The 14292-nt window shown below is 34.3% G+C and overlaps 1 protein-coding gene across 1 annotated transcript; it reads left to right on the forward strand.

Annotated features, from left to right (window-relative positions):
• Positions 1-2250: 2250 nt before the first annotated feature.
• On the forward strand, positions 2251-13951 carry LOC132561133 (cathepsin Z-like). The gene is made up of 7 exons (XM_060225864.1): positions 2251-2453; positions 5417-5535; positions 6119-6343; positions 7040-7190; positions 7902-7977; positions 8457-8549; positions 11191-13951. Exons 1-7 carry the CDS (start codon positions 2266-2268, stop codon positions 11311-11313), a joined length of 975 nt encoding a protein of 324 aa, XP_060081847.1. The 5' UTR covers positions 2251-2265; the 3' UTR covers positions 11314-13951.
• The last annotated feature ends 341 nt before the right edge of the window (positions 13952-14292 follow it).

Raw genomic sequence — 14292 nt, forward strand, 5'->3', positions numbered from 1 at the left:
TCTATAATGTGTTTCCTCTTGTTCTAGCAGATACGTTTTGTCGTCATAATTTCCTTGTGCATTGTTTCTTAATTTCCAATTAGTACTTCTGTTTGTTTCGTTGATTCTACCCCGTTCTCATATTAAAATCGTGACATTGACATAAGAATTCATATAAGAGTACCCATAAAAACAGGGGAAACAAAACCCCGCGAAAAATAATAATATATCAGTACAACCAACAACAAGCTTATAACTTTTTCTTTCTTGTCAAATCCAACAAATCCTCCACTTTGAAATGTCCACCATTCTGTCCGGTATACTGGTATGTATGTATCATATACAGCTTTGTGCCGCATAACACCACGAGTTCTGGCTCTTTGGTATTCTTGCTTTTTTCATGGGTGTGTTCCCATCATCACGATTTTCATACAGGAAGTCGTCAGCTGACTGACAAACCCGTAGCACAGGGTTTCAAAAGATGCAGGTTGATGACATTATGGGGAAGTTTTACAATCCTCGTGGTGATCTCACTGAGAAATGTTATATTACGTTTCTTTCTGCGACAAAAAGTGGCGTGTTTGATGCTCGTTAGTTTGCCTGTTAGTTTCATTGGTTATAACTTGTTTTCATTTGAGAACGTGACATTTCCTACTTTGGTTGACCAAGGAGAAGACTCTTCCGAAACACCTGGTCTTATTCTGTATACTTTTTCATGAGGCAACATGTACATTTTCTTTTGTTCATATTTTGCCTATTCTCATTCTAGGCCACGAGTTCCCTGATATAAGAGAAATAACTCGTAAAGTTCTACACTCAACCTAATTACAATTAACTTTGTGGTTGTTTTCGGTTTTTTATTGCTTTCGTTTTGTTTTTGTTGGTTTCTTTATCTATACATCAATGTATCTATAAGTTGTATATATTGGGTTGTTGAATAATTTGAATTAAAAAAATCTTCAGACCAACAGGACAACTTTGAGGGCTATCAAATTTTGATATCTAAATATGTAAGAGCAAAAAAAAAACGGTTGTGAAACATTCTCATTTATTATAACATATTCATAATGAACGAGCTTATTTTATATACCAGCAGGAGATTTAAACAACGCTAATGAATACTCCTTTACATCAGCTACTTTCAGAGACGTCTCTCACCATTTCTTCTATCGGAATGGTTTACGTGTTATAAAAGATTTTGCTTCGCGAACAGACAAATTGGCATTCTTTCACGAAACAATCAATGTGTGAAAATTTCGAAAGTTGGAAGACGAATTTCCGTTTTCACGGGCCAAAAAGGCAGCTTCAAGAAGATTATGTACCAGAAGTTTTTTTTTTAATGGCATAACTAAGCAAAAAAAAAACTCTACAATTAAGTTGAATCGAGTAAATGACATGTGGTTTTAACATTTATATGATGTCTCCTGAAATCTGGCATTTATTTTACGCCAGGACATGTATCTATGCATTCATATCATTTCAGGCCGTATATCTCAAATGTTTTTTCCTGAAATCTGCCTAAAACAAATCGGTTCGCTCTAGGTCGATAGAGTTACCAACCTTGATTACATACTGGAACAGTGGAGGCTAGTGCCGGTGGATTCGGCGAGTCTTTTATTTTTTGGCCAACAAAATAATGTTACTGTGAAATATTAAATTGGTTATGAAGATTAAGTATAAATTTTTCGTTTGTTCATTCTTGTGGCTTTGTTATTATGCTTAAGTTTTCAATAAACAACATGATTGTTATTGGTTAAATATTGAGAATAGCACATAACCACAGTACACCACAGGTTACCCTAGAGGTCCACACATAACCACAGTGTACCACAGGTAACCCGTGAGGTCCATCCCTATCAACAGTACACCACAGGTTACCCTAGAGGTCCATCCCTATCCACAGTGTACCACAGGTTACCCTAGAGGTCCATCCCTATCCACAGTACACCACAGGTTACCCTAGAGGGCCACAAATAACCACAAAAGTGTCAAACTTCTAGATGGACGAGACTTGGTAGATTGAGTTATTGCCCTTTTGTTATACAACATCTAGAGGCCTATGTTAGAAAACAATTATCGTACGTTATTCGACATCACGTACATGTGTATTATTTTTTTTAATTTGTAAAGTTAAATACATACCATCATCACAAAATATAGATGCATAAAGTTGTATATTATGTTTTCATGTATACCTTAAGCGACAATCTGTTTGCAATTTTTTCAGCATTATAAGCGATGTTTACTAGTGTCTCGTGATTATTGTCTCGTGATTGTAAAACTGATATGCGGAACCTTAATAGAAAACCGGATCAGTCGAAGATGGGCGTTGTTTTAATAGTCGTGTTAACAATCCTAATGACAGTCCATGCGAAGGTCTTCGAATATGAGATGAAACCAAACGTTAGAGTTGATTTCAATGGAAAACCAGCATGTCTGGACCCTAAATTCAGAGAAGGGATTATGCCAGTAAGGTAAAAGTTTAAACTTGGTATTATGTATTACTAACAGCCGATCAAACAGGATGTAGAAATGTTGTAAATTCTACACAAGTCACTTGAGACAATGCTGACTATTTGATCAATCAAAAGACTTCTTAGATAGAACTGTAATGTATACAAGTATATACGCACCTGAATGAAAGTACACACTCGGTTTAATTGTGGATAATGTCTTTGGTTATAAATTAATATGATCATGTTTTTTTTATCAATGGGGCGGAAAGATTTACTCGAAAACGCCCCAAATAACCCACAAACTCGCTGAATTACTCCATAAAACCAAAACTACTCTACGATATACACCCAGACAACTCATAGAAGACGAAAAATCAGTTTTATAAACATTTTAATAGCTCCCGATATTGTTCGGAAGGGCGATAACCCCTACACAATTACATTTATTCATGTGACCAGCAAAAAAAAAAAAACCAACAGCGTTTCTGCTTCAGTCTTTCAGTTCGATTCTTCTTTATTTTAGGTACAGACGAAAGGCATTTCCCTGCAATATACGAAAAACATAACATTCAATAGTAACACAGATAACAATGCGCATTTAACAAACTAAAGTGTAACTTTAGTGTCATTTTTTTGTTAGTAAGTAGAACCTGTGTCTGAATGATCATTTTATCGAAAATTGCCTGGAAATCGGTCATGCAGTTACGATGTTATGGTGGGTTAAAATAGAGCTTTTTACCTGTACGCCGAAATCTTAATCAAGCCTGCCACGCATTGAGAAAAGTTGTGCTCATCTATTGATGACGTAACAAATGGAACACGCAAATTATACAAGAAAATGGCAAATATTAAAGATAGCTCCTCTCTCCGTTCCGTTAGCAATGATGATTCTGTAGATTTACTGATGTTCGATGGATCTTCTGAGTTTGAGATGGATGAAACAGCATATAGTGGTGCAACACAACCATGTATGTTTGAGCTAGAGACAGATTCCAGCTCTGATAAGAGGAATTTGGAAGCCGAAGATTGAGAATGATTAACATTTTGACCAGCATCATACAATTGACAACATAATAATCATTTCACTCATACAATCACATTAATGGTTCACATCTCACATATGATTACATACACATTTGTTGTAAGTTACACCAAGAAACAGTGTGTATAAACATGACCTATGTCAACAGTTATCAGAACAGTTTTAACAAAACTCGCCCTGGGTAAGGTAGACAAGACTTAATCACATAATCCTTCATCGCTTCACAATAAATCTCGCTGAGATGAACACCTGAGATGGACAAACCAATCTTTTTCAACAGAAACTTACAATATATGAAAAATTCAAGAAGAAAATCAGTAACTTCCTTGATTCGAACCTCGGCTATGAGAATTAAAAATCATCTCAAATTACAGCACCACAACCTTATCCATTACACTATCGCAGACGTTATCAAATAGTAATGAAGGGAATACACTGATTGACACTTACAATAAAATTACATATATGTAGATACAGGTAAAATATTAATCAGTAGCAGCAATTACAAATACACTAAGTTGTATTAACACGTACTAATAGTCCCTACTTTTCAGTTATATTTATACACAATAAATCATAAACAGATATATTACTGTGAAATCAAATTGCTAACTCAGACGTATGGAAATAGGTACTAACTGTCTGCTGTATTGCTAACTCAGACGTATGGAAATAGGTACTAACTGTCTGCTGTATTGCTAACTCAGACGTATGGAAATAGGTACTAACTGCCTGCTGTATTGCTAACTCAGACGTATGGAAATAGGTACTAACTGTCTGCTGTATTGCTAACTCAGACGTATGGAAATAGGTACTAACTGTCTGCTGTATTGCTAACTCAGACGTATGGAAATAGGTACTAACTGTCTGCTGTATTGCTAACTCAGACGTATGGAAATAGGTACTAACTGTCTGCTGTATTGCTAACTCAGACGTATGGAAATAGGTACTAACTGTCTGCTGTATTGCTAACTCAGACGTATGGAAATAGGTACTAACTGTCTGCTGTATTGCTAACTGTCTGCTCAGACGTATGGAAATAGGTACTAACTGTCTGCTGTATTGCTAACTCAGACGTATGGAAATAGGTACTAACTGTCTGCTGTATTGCTAACTCAGACGTATGGAAATAGGTACTAACTGTCTGCTGTATTGCTAACTCAGACGTTTGGAAATAGGTACTAACTGTCTGCTGTATTGCTAACTCAGACGTATGGAAATAGGTACTAACTGTCTGCTGTCTGATCGCAAACTGCCAGAATGATCACAAGGAAATTGATTTGAACTGATTGCTGAAATTTGATTGGTTGAGGCAGTTTGTTTTATTCTGTAAATAAACTTTAAATCTTTTATCCAAATTAGGTACTCATTGGTAATATATGCTGAGACTATCAGTAGAACATAATACGATTATAACAATTACTAATAATTAATATCATTGATATACATGTGGTGTTAACCTACATTGTACATTTGGATCATGTGGAGAGCAAAACGGAAGTCTTACCAGATGACAATCAAATACCTGGTAACACAAATAGAAGTAAGGGTACGAGTTGATATCAGGGCAGTCCACACTAACCACAAACTTTCTGCATATTGCTGATATTCCTATATATTTGCTAACCCAGTTTTGGTAGGATCACATTCCGTAGAGTGAAAATAAAGTAATTATGTATAAATTTAACAAAAATAAACACTGTTAAAAGTATTCATTATGTGAGAATAAGTGTAGAAAAGACCATCAAAAGAATAATTTTTCATGTGTGTTTCTGTGATTAAGTGCAGACAAGACCAGTGCTAAAATCAAATTTGCAAATTAACCAAACTTTGTCCTTTTATATGAGTTATCAATTAGTGGCATCTGTAAATTTTGTGCAAGCACATGACAAAGACTTTCAGCAAACTACTATCATTAAAGGTAGAATTTTACTTTCAGGACATATTTCAGACGCTATGAGTACACTGACATTGGCCCCCTGCCAAAGGCGTTGGACTGGCGTAATGTAAACGGGACCAACTTCTGTAGTACAACTCGGAATCAACACATCCCTCAATGTAAGAAATTACCATATCACAAAGAATATCTGTTTTACAACTCGTAACCAATGCATCCCTCAATGTAAGAAATTACCATATCACAAAGAATATCTGTTTTACAACTCGTAACCAATGCATCCCTCAATGTAAGAAATTACCATATCACAAAGAATATCTGTTTTACAACTCGTAACCAATGCATCCCTCAATGTAAGAAATTACCATATCACAAAGAATATCTGTTTTACAACTCGTAACCAATGCATCCCTCAATGAAAGTAAACATATGTAGTACAACTTGTTATCATTTAACACATCCATTAGTGTATTGGAACATCATATCAAGATTTTCAGAAAGAAAATTAATTTTTCTAAAGTTATTAACTTACATACATGTGTCCTTCCAATAATCTAGAGCATTTGGTTAATGTTCATGTTATGATGTTTTCTGTTAAACTAAAAATGGTAGAAGTTTTAATTTTTATTTACTTCTCCTGAAATATTTACATTGACTGCAATGACTAATTGAATGTGGTACCTGACAGTTGAGCAAGTCTAATTTCTAATTGTATTTTTACATAAAATATATTTTTGTTTACAGATTGTGGTTCCTGTTGGGCCATGGGGTCTACAAGTGCCCTTGCAGATCGTATCAACATAAAGCGAAAGGGAGCCTGGCCATCAGCTTACCTCTCTGTACAGCAAGTTATTGACTGTGCTTCTGCTGGCTCTTGTGAAGGAGGTGATGACCTGCCTGTGTATGACTATGCCAACAAACATGGCATCCCAGATGAAACATGCAACAACTACCAGGCCAAGAATCAAGGTAGTATTTCATTGCTTACTTAGCAAAAATCTATTTTCATGTTATCACTTGTCTAATACTTCATTCACACCACCTGGCCGTATTAATAGTACCTGTTATATAGATTTGCAAGGCATGATTTGTATCTTGTAATAACACTGGAACACATCAGGCAGAAAAAAGTGGAAAGTTAACACAACACACTTGGTTAGACTATTTTCAGGTTATAGACGGGACTAAATATTTTCCTTATATCCAAAATTTACTAATTATGCAGGCAATGATAATATTGTGCTAGATTTTATGACAAATGGTGCTCGGATGGGGCAGTGGTAATGCACTGGCCTTTCACCTAGCCATCCGGGGTTCAGCTCCAAGAACGAAAAGGGATGGTGTCACCTGCCCGACCACGTGGGTTTCCCAGGGTACTCCAGTTTCCTCCTACAATAAGACCCCTTGTGCTCTTACATCAGGACAACAAGAGTGATTAGTAAGTTGAAATAACTTACTTCACAATTGTTGTTGAATATATAAAGTTTATATATGACAATGAGAAATATTTTGGTATGCATGTGGATGTACAAATGTAGGCTCTTTCTCTAGACTAAGCTAATTCATCCAAAACAAAGCACACAGTACCTACAAGCACTGATGGAACTAGATTAGTGTTGGGATTATTCTATTAACTTCTATATTCTTTACTATTTGTTTATTTAGAATGTAATGGCTTTAATTCCTGTGGAACATGCACAACATTTGGCAAGTGTAGCCAGCTTACAAATTACACCTTATGGAAAGTGGGAGACTTTGGAAATGTGGCGGGAAGGGAGAATATGATGGCAGAAATCAATGAGAATGGACCTATAAGGTAATATTTGATTACTAACTTTATTGATGGTTTTATCTTGGCCTGATGTGTTGCAAACCCAAATCCCACATCAGGTTTAAAGTTCAAATAATTTTGATACATTTTGGAAACAGTCTTTACTAATAGCTGAAATTTGTTTATGAAATCTATGAAACATTTATGGCACATTAAGCCTGTGACATACTCCCTTTAGCTAGTCTCTGGTGAGTGAAAATGGAAAACAAATATGTCAAGTTTTAGAAATATTATAGGGAATGGAAACAAGTATAAAATCTTGAGGATTATGATCACATGGTAAATTTCTAAGCCTGCGATTTCATAGTAGCCTCTAGACATTGGCAACCTTTAACCTTATGGCCTGCTCAGAGATTGAAAAAACAAAACATGTTGTAAACAATCTTGTTATGAACAATTAGTGGTTTATAACATTTCCATCGTAAGATACAAGCATAATTTCTTCAAAAGGTTTTGCAGACTGTTAAACATACATGTAGCTTTCACATTTTGATAAAATAGTACAAAAATGAGAGGTCTTGCCTTTTTCAGTTGAAATTGAAATTTGCTGAAAGATTAGTGCCCACTGCATATGTGTTTTCTTGTTTGCATTTTAATTTTTCAGAATAGGACACATGGATTTGCTCACAGAAAGGCATTTTTTAACTGCTTGTGATATACTTTGACATGGAAGTTGTTTGTTGTTCTCTATTATAGTTGTGGCATAATGGCCACTGCAGGCTTAGATGCTTACAGAGGTGGAATCTACAAGGAGAAGAATGCAGACCCCATTGTGAGTATAAAACAGGATTTATTCTGATGGTTATGAGTGTTATATGCTTTGTACTGGCCTTTTGAATTATTTTTTTCCGATCAGAATTATCCATTCTTGTTGCAGATATGAGAGAGATCTAGAGTCTAGTCATTGTACTGAAATCTAAGATGTTGTATCATTCCAAGATATGTGACTGTTTGATGCACTGAATATATAGAGTGTATGCAATGATTGTGATCTTTACCAGAAGTGTGAATATCTTAGTATTGTACTGGGTATGTTTACAAGTCCTACAATTACATATTACTTTCAAACAACTATTTCATATACCTGTTATCCTTAAGAAAGTTAATACAGCTAGAAAAGTCAGTTTTTTTCCATAAATATTGAAATTAAACATACTTTTTGTGAAGGTAACATGTTTAATGCATATGAATGTTTTGACAGTTTTTGAGTAACTTTCTCTCTTTTGATTCTGATATGTATTTGTGCAATAGGTGAACCACATCATATCTGTAGCAGGATGGGGAGTAGATGAGGACACCAACACAGAATACTGGATTGTGAGAAACTCCTGGGGTGAACCATGGGTATATATATTCTTCTTTTGCCTATCTGTTTAAGCAATTTCATGGAAGAGTTTCTTGGCAGCTATATTAGGTTTCTCTCTCATAACATGGCGATCATGAACCAGGAAGAGGTAACTCATGATTTTCTCCTTAAAGCACCTGTAGGGATTGATGTAGATACGACACCTAGTAAGGATTTTCACTGGATTTCTTTTTAGTTCGCCTGGCCCAAAGGGCCAAGTGAGCTTATGCCATAGCGCGTTGTCCGTCGTCCGTCCGTCCATCCGTCCTGTGTCCAACTTTTCATATAAACAACTTCTTCTGAAATACTGAAAGGCGTAGAGTTATCATATTTGGCTTGAAGGTTCCAATGATGAAGCCCAACAAAGTCTATTCAAGGTCACATAGGTCAAATGTGTTAAAACCTTTAAACGACTTCTACCAAAATACCGGAAGGCCTAGAATCATTATATTTGGTTGGAAGGTTCCAATGATGAAGCCCAACAAAGTTTGCAAAAAGAAATGACCTTGACCCATATACAAGGTCACAGAGGTCAAATGTGTTAAAACATTTAAATGACTTCTTTCAAAATACCAAAAGGCCTAGAATCATTATATTTGGCTGGAAGGTTCCTTTCTTAAAGTCCAACAATATTTGTAAAAAGAAATGACTTTGACCCTTATTCAAAGTCACAGAGGTCAAATGTGGTAAAACATTTAAATGACTTCTTTCAAAATACCAAAAGGCCTAGAATCATTATATTTGGCCAGAAGGTTTCCTTGAAAAAGCCCAATAAAGTCTGCAAAAAAGAAATGACCTTGACCCTTATTCAAGTTCACAGAGGTCAAATATATTAAAACCTTTACACAACTTCCAAAATACCGGAAGGCCTACAATCATTATATTAGGCTACTATGTTCCTCTTATGGTCTAATACAAAGTTTTTATAAAAGAAATTACCTTTACCAATCTTCAAGGTTACAGGAGTCAAATGTGTTAAAACGTTTAAACAATTTCTTATGAAATATAGAAAAGCCTAAAATCATTATATTTGACCAGTATGTTCTTTTTATGAAGTCCAAGAAAGTTTGCAAAAAGAAATGACCTTGACCCTTATTCAAGGTCACAGAGGTCAAATGTGTTAAAACATTTAAATGACTTCTTTCAAAATACCAAAAGGCCTAGAATCATTATATTTGGCTGGAAGGTTCCTTTCTTAAAGTCCAACAATATTTGTAAAAAGAAATGACTTTGACCCTTATTCAAAGTCACAGAGGTCAAATGTGGTAAAACATTTAAATGACTTCTTTCAAAATACCAAAAGGCCTAGAATCATTATATTTGGCCAGAAGGTTTCCTTGAAAAAGCCCAATAAAGTCTGCAAAAAAGAAATGACCTTGACCCTTATTCAAGTTCACAGAGGTCAAATATATTAAAACCTTTAAACAACTTCCAAAATACCGGAAGGCCTACAATCATTATATTAGGCTACTATGTTCCTCTTATGGTCTAATACAAAGTTTTTATAAAAGAAATTACCTTTACCAATCTTCAAGGTTACAGGAGTCAAATGTGTTAAAAACGTTTAAACAATTTCTTATGAAATATAGAAAAGCCTAAAATCATTATATTTGACCAGTATGTTCTTTTTATGAAGTCCAAGAAAGTTTGCAAAAAGAAATGACCTTGCCCCATAGTCAAGGTCACAGGGGTCAAATGTGTTAAACCTTTAAATTACATTTCCTGATGATACAAGACATCTGGGATAGTGATATTATTCCATAATAGGTTCTCAATGATGCCCGGTATTATTTGAGAACAGAAATGACCTTGACCCATATTCAAGGTCACAACAGTCAGATGTGTTAAACCTTTGAACAACTTCTGATTAAGCTAAAGGCTTAGGATCATAATATTTGTCCAAAAGGTTCCCTTAATGGTGCACACATAGTGTGTGAAAAAATAGCTTGACCCATAATGATAATTAAGGTCATTGGGGTTAGATTTGGTAAAATAGTTAATCAACTTCTTCTGATTAACCAAAACCCCATCGTATTTGGCCATTAAAGGCTTATATACAAATGACTTATTTTGGACTACTAAGGGACAGAACCCATTTGGAGTAATTTGTCATATTGCTTTAAGCATCTACTGTGGAACATATGCACAGATATTGTACAGTTGGTCATAAAAATCCAAGTGAGCAATACAGGCCCTCTGGACCTCTTGTTCAATTTTCTGGATATAGCTTTATGTATCTTGTTTTTTACAATCTTTGAGATCAAAGATAGTAGACACTCCTGGAGGACTTAAGGTTTGTTGTGACCTTCACGGCCCATTTTAATTCATTCGAGTAGTGGCATGGTTCAGAATTTACACATACTTGACATCCTTTTGAAATTATGACAAACCAACTTTATGATGTAGTTTAATTCCTTATTTGGTGCTGAAATTTTATCAAAACCTGCTAATTACTTGTATGTCTTCTTTACTATCTTAGTGGCAAACTCAGGCAATCAAAATACAAAAGTTTTATGAATATAGAAATATTTTTAGGATTTTAAAAGCCCTGTTGTATCTTAATGAACTTTATATGCTGGTGATGAAAAATATTTGAATTCACTGTCATTATGATTTACTTTCGTTTTTTTTGTTATGCAGGGTGAACATGGCTGGTTTCGTATTGTCACCAGCAAGTACATGGATGGAAAGGGTAATGAATACAACCTGGCTATAGAATCCCGCTGTACTTATGCTGATGTCATTGTTCCAGAAAACTTCTAGTGGGGACCATGGAAACAAAACATCAAAAGAGAAACCTATTATTTACCAGAATGCATATCCTTATTCCTTTTTAGAATGATGAAAGAATAAAAAGTCTTCAATCATTTTGAATATTTTAGATATAATCTGTATAAATGAAATCATCTTTGGTTTCAGTGTTCATTCTCATATCTTAGCATAATTGATTTAACATAATTCAGATTAGACAATTTCATTTACAAAGTCAATGAGATATTCTGTGTACGTTTTTACTTATTTTAATCAATTATTTCTGATTTACTGCTATAATAAATTATGATCCCTGTGAAATCCTTTTATGGGGATATTAATTTGGGCTCCGTCTGTCTGTACATCTGTGCATGCATCCGTCTGTTTGAAGGCTTTTCAAGGCAATAATTTGAAATAGATATTTTTTTCTGTTACCACTGAAACAGTCAAAAACACAAAATTAGTGTTAACTTTCCTTTCAGGCCTACAACTTTGAAACTAATCCACTCAACTCCACAAAACTTTCTGTATATACAAGGTTAGTGCCCTAGTTGTGTTTTTTGCTTCCGACGACATTTAGTATTTTAAATATTTTTTCTGTTACCGTGGAAATACAGCCAAAAAACACAAAATCAGTGTTTACTTGCCTTTCCAGGCTACAATGTAAAAACCATTCCACTCAGGTCAACAAAACTTTCTCTATAAACTTTTTTATATATTTTTCCTGTTACCATCAAAATTTTCGATTTCTTGTGACTTTTTATATTACTTAAAGAGCTTATAGAGTGTTGCATAAATTTGTTCATGGACAACGCTAAGCTGTATTCAAATATCAACAGTCAAACATACAGGATCTACATCAAGATATAAACTCTTCCTATAAGGTTGATATATAAGATATATGTATATATATATATAATGTTGAAGTTGAGGAGATGCAAGAAAATTTATTTGATAGTTGACAAAAGAAGATGTTACATTTTGCTTAAGTGCTTTTACTGTATTAGATCTTCAGGTGATAGCAGCAGTACATAATGGAGTGACATCATAAATTTTTATATCAATATATTTACATCATATTTGGGTTTTACACCAACAGCTGGGTACATGGGATTATGCCACCCTTTGCGATTCTTTGATGTTTTTATATACAAATTTATTTTTAGGTCTGAGGTAATGAAGAGATCTGTGATAAAATTATGTTTCAATAGTCATTCCATTGCATTTTCTAAGATTCACAAATATTTTTTGTTGTTCATTTGTGATATTGTCATTGGTTAGCATGAATGCTGTCATTAGTAATTGTTCGTCTGAAGTGATATCCTTTACAAATATCAATTTGAAGGATACTGATTGTACAATGACTTATGAATTTAACAAGTTAACGTTGTGAGATGAGTTTTCTCCCTTTGTTAGTCGAAATCTGGTCTTTGATAGGGGAAAGGTATTATATAAGGGTAATGCAGATAAAACAGACCCAAGTTTTAGATTTGAAAAGTTAGAGATAACTATGAGAACAGTTGAAGGAAGATATATGAAGCAAGGACAAAAATATTGTATGAATTTCAACAGTAATTACTACATTGTGTTTTAATCAATTCATGAATGTGTGTAAGATAATTGAATTTATGACATATACATGTAGTATTGCAAAGTGACCCTATATGCATCAATCAGTATGATATATTGATGATTTTTGATAAGTTGCAAATGAGCTAAGATGTCATTAAAGGTGTGGTTTGTAATTGTGCAATCTTCATTTGACTGACTATAATGCTGTATGAACATGATGTAAAATTATCTATATTTGGTATTTGATTTTTCTAATAGTGTGAGAATGCTTCTATTGGAATAATTGTCATATTTTTATCAGTGATTTTGATATCAAGATATTTAGATCTGTAACAATTTTGGTGCAATACTTAAGGATCTGTTTTAGATTCAAACACTCCAGATAATACAATGTTCTATAGTTACTGCCTAGTATGTCTACAAATCTCAGCAGGATTCCTTTTAAAAGTTTCATTTAATTTCTTCCAGTCAATGCTTATTTCAGATATATATACATATATTATAAAAAAAATGCCGTGTCTAGAGATTTCCAGGCAGACCATTGGCCTTTCTCATTGGTACAATGAACAGCATGGTTGATGTTAGATAGTATACAACATTTACACTCCGACATAGCAAGGCCCTTAATCTATCGTTGTTCCAGTAGATTTAATTTGTATGTGACAGCTAACTCAAACTCTTATTATGTCTGTTATTCTCGGCCCCCTATTTGTTGTCTGGCTGATGACTTATACAGATAGAATGAAACAAAGGGAAGTAACCCTGGAAGACCAGGATGGCTGTATGCATCATACTTTCATTCCAAAATAAATACTCTGTTGAAAAACTTTACAATGACTGTCTCTACTTAAAACTCAACATGTCTTGTTTGATGTTTACTATTTATGCTCTAATCTTTTTGCTTACTTGTCCTCAGTTTAAACATAACGTATTTTATTAACATGCATCGAAACATTGAATTGTCAGTTGATATATATATATATATATATATAGACCCTAAAAAATGTCCAGGTATTATAATGATTATTATTATAATTAAATGTTGGTGGCAATACAAAATAAACTAATGCTTTTTTTACATTTCTGTTTTGTCATTTGTACGACACTACAAGCATAACGATTTAGTTAGGTACCCTTTCCAATGAAATAAAGGAATTGCTAGTGTAGTGTACATATATTCACAGATAACCAACTTATAGTTTAGCTTTTTAGTAGCCCATTACCTGGCGCGCTGCGACATCGCCTTTCGTTTGTGGTCCGTTTTCCATCATCAGTCCATCTTGCTTGTAATGTTTGTCAAGAAGTACTGGACGGATCATTTTCAAATTTCAACTATAGGTTTTGTCACGGTCCCTATTTGTGCTTTATCCCATTTCCCGACTGGCAGCCATCTGTGATTTTGTGTTGTCTCATTTTGTG

The sequence above is a fragment of the Ylistrum balloti genome, unplaced genomic scaffold (assembly GCF_031769215.1).
Source record: "Ylistrum balloti isolate Yb309-2 unplaced genomic scaffold, AGI_CSIRO_Ybal_v1 Utg371150, whole genome shotgun sequence".
Taxonomy (NCBI): Eukaryota; Metazoa; Mollusca; class Bivalvia; order Pectinida; family Pectinidae; genus Ylistrum; species Ylistrum balloti.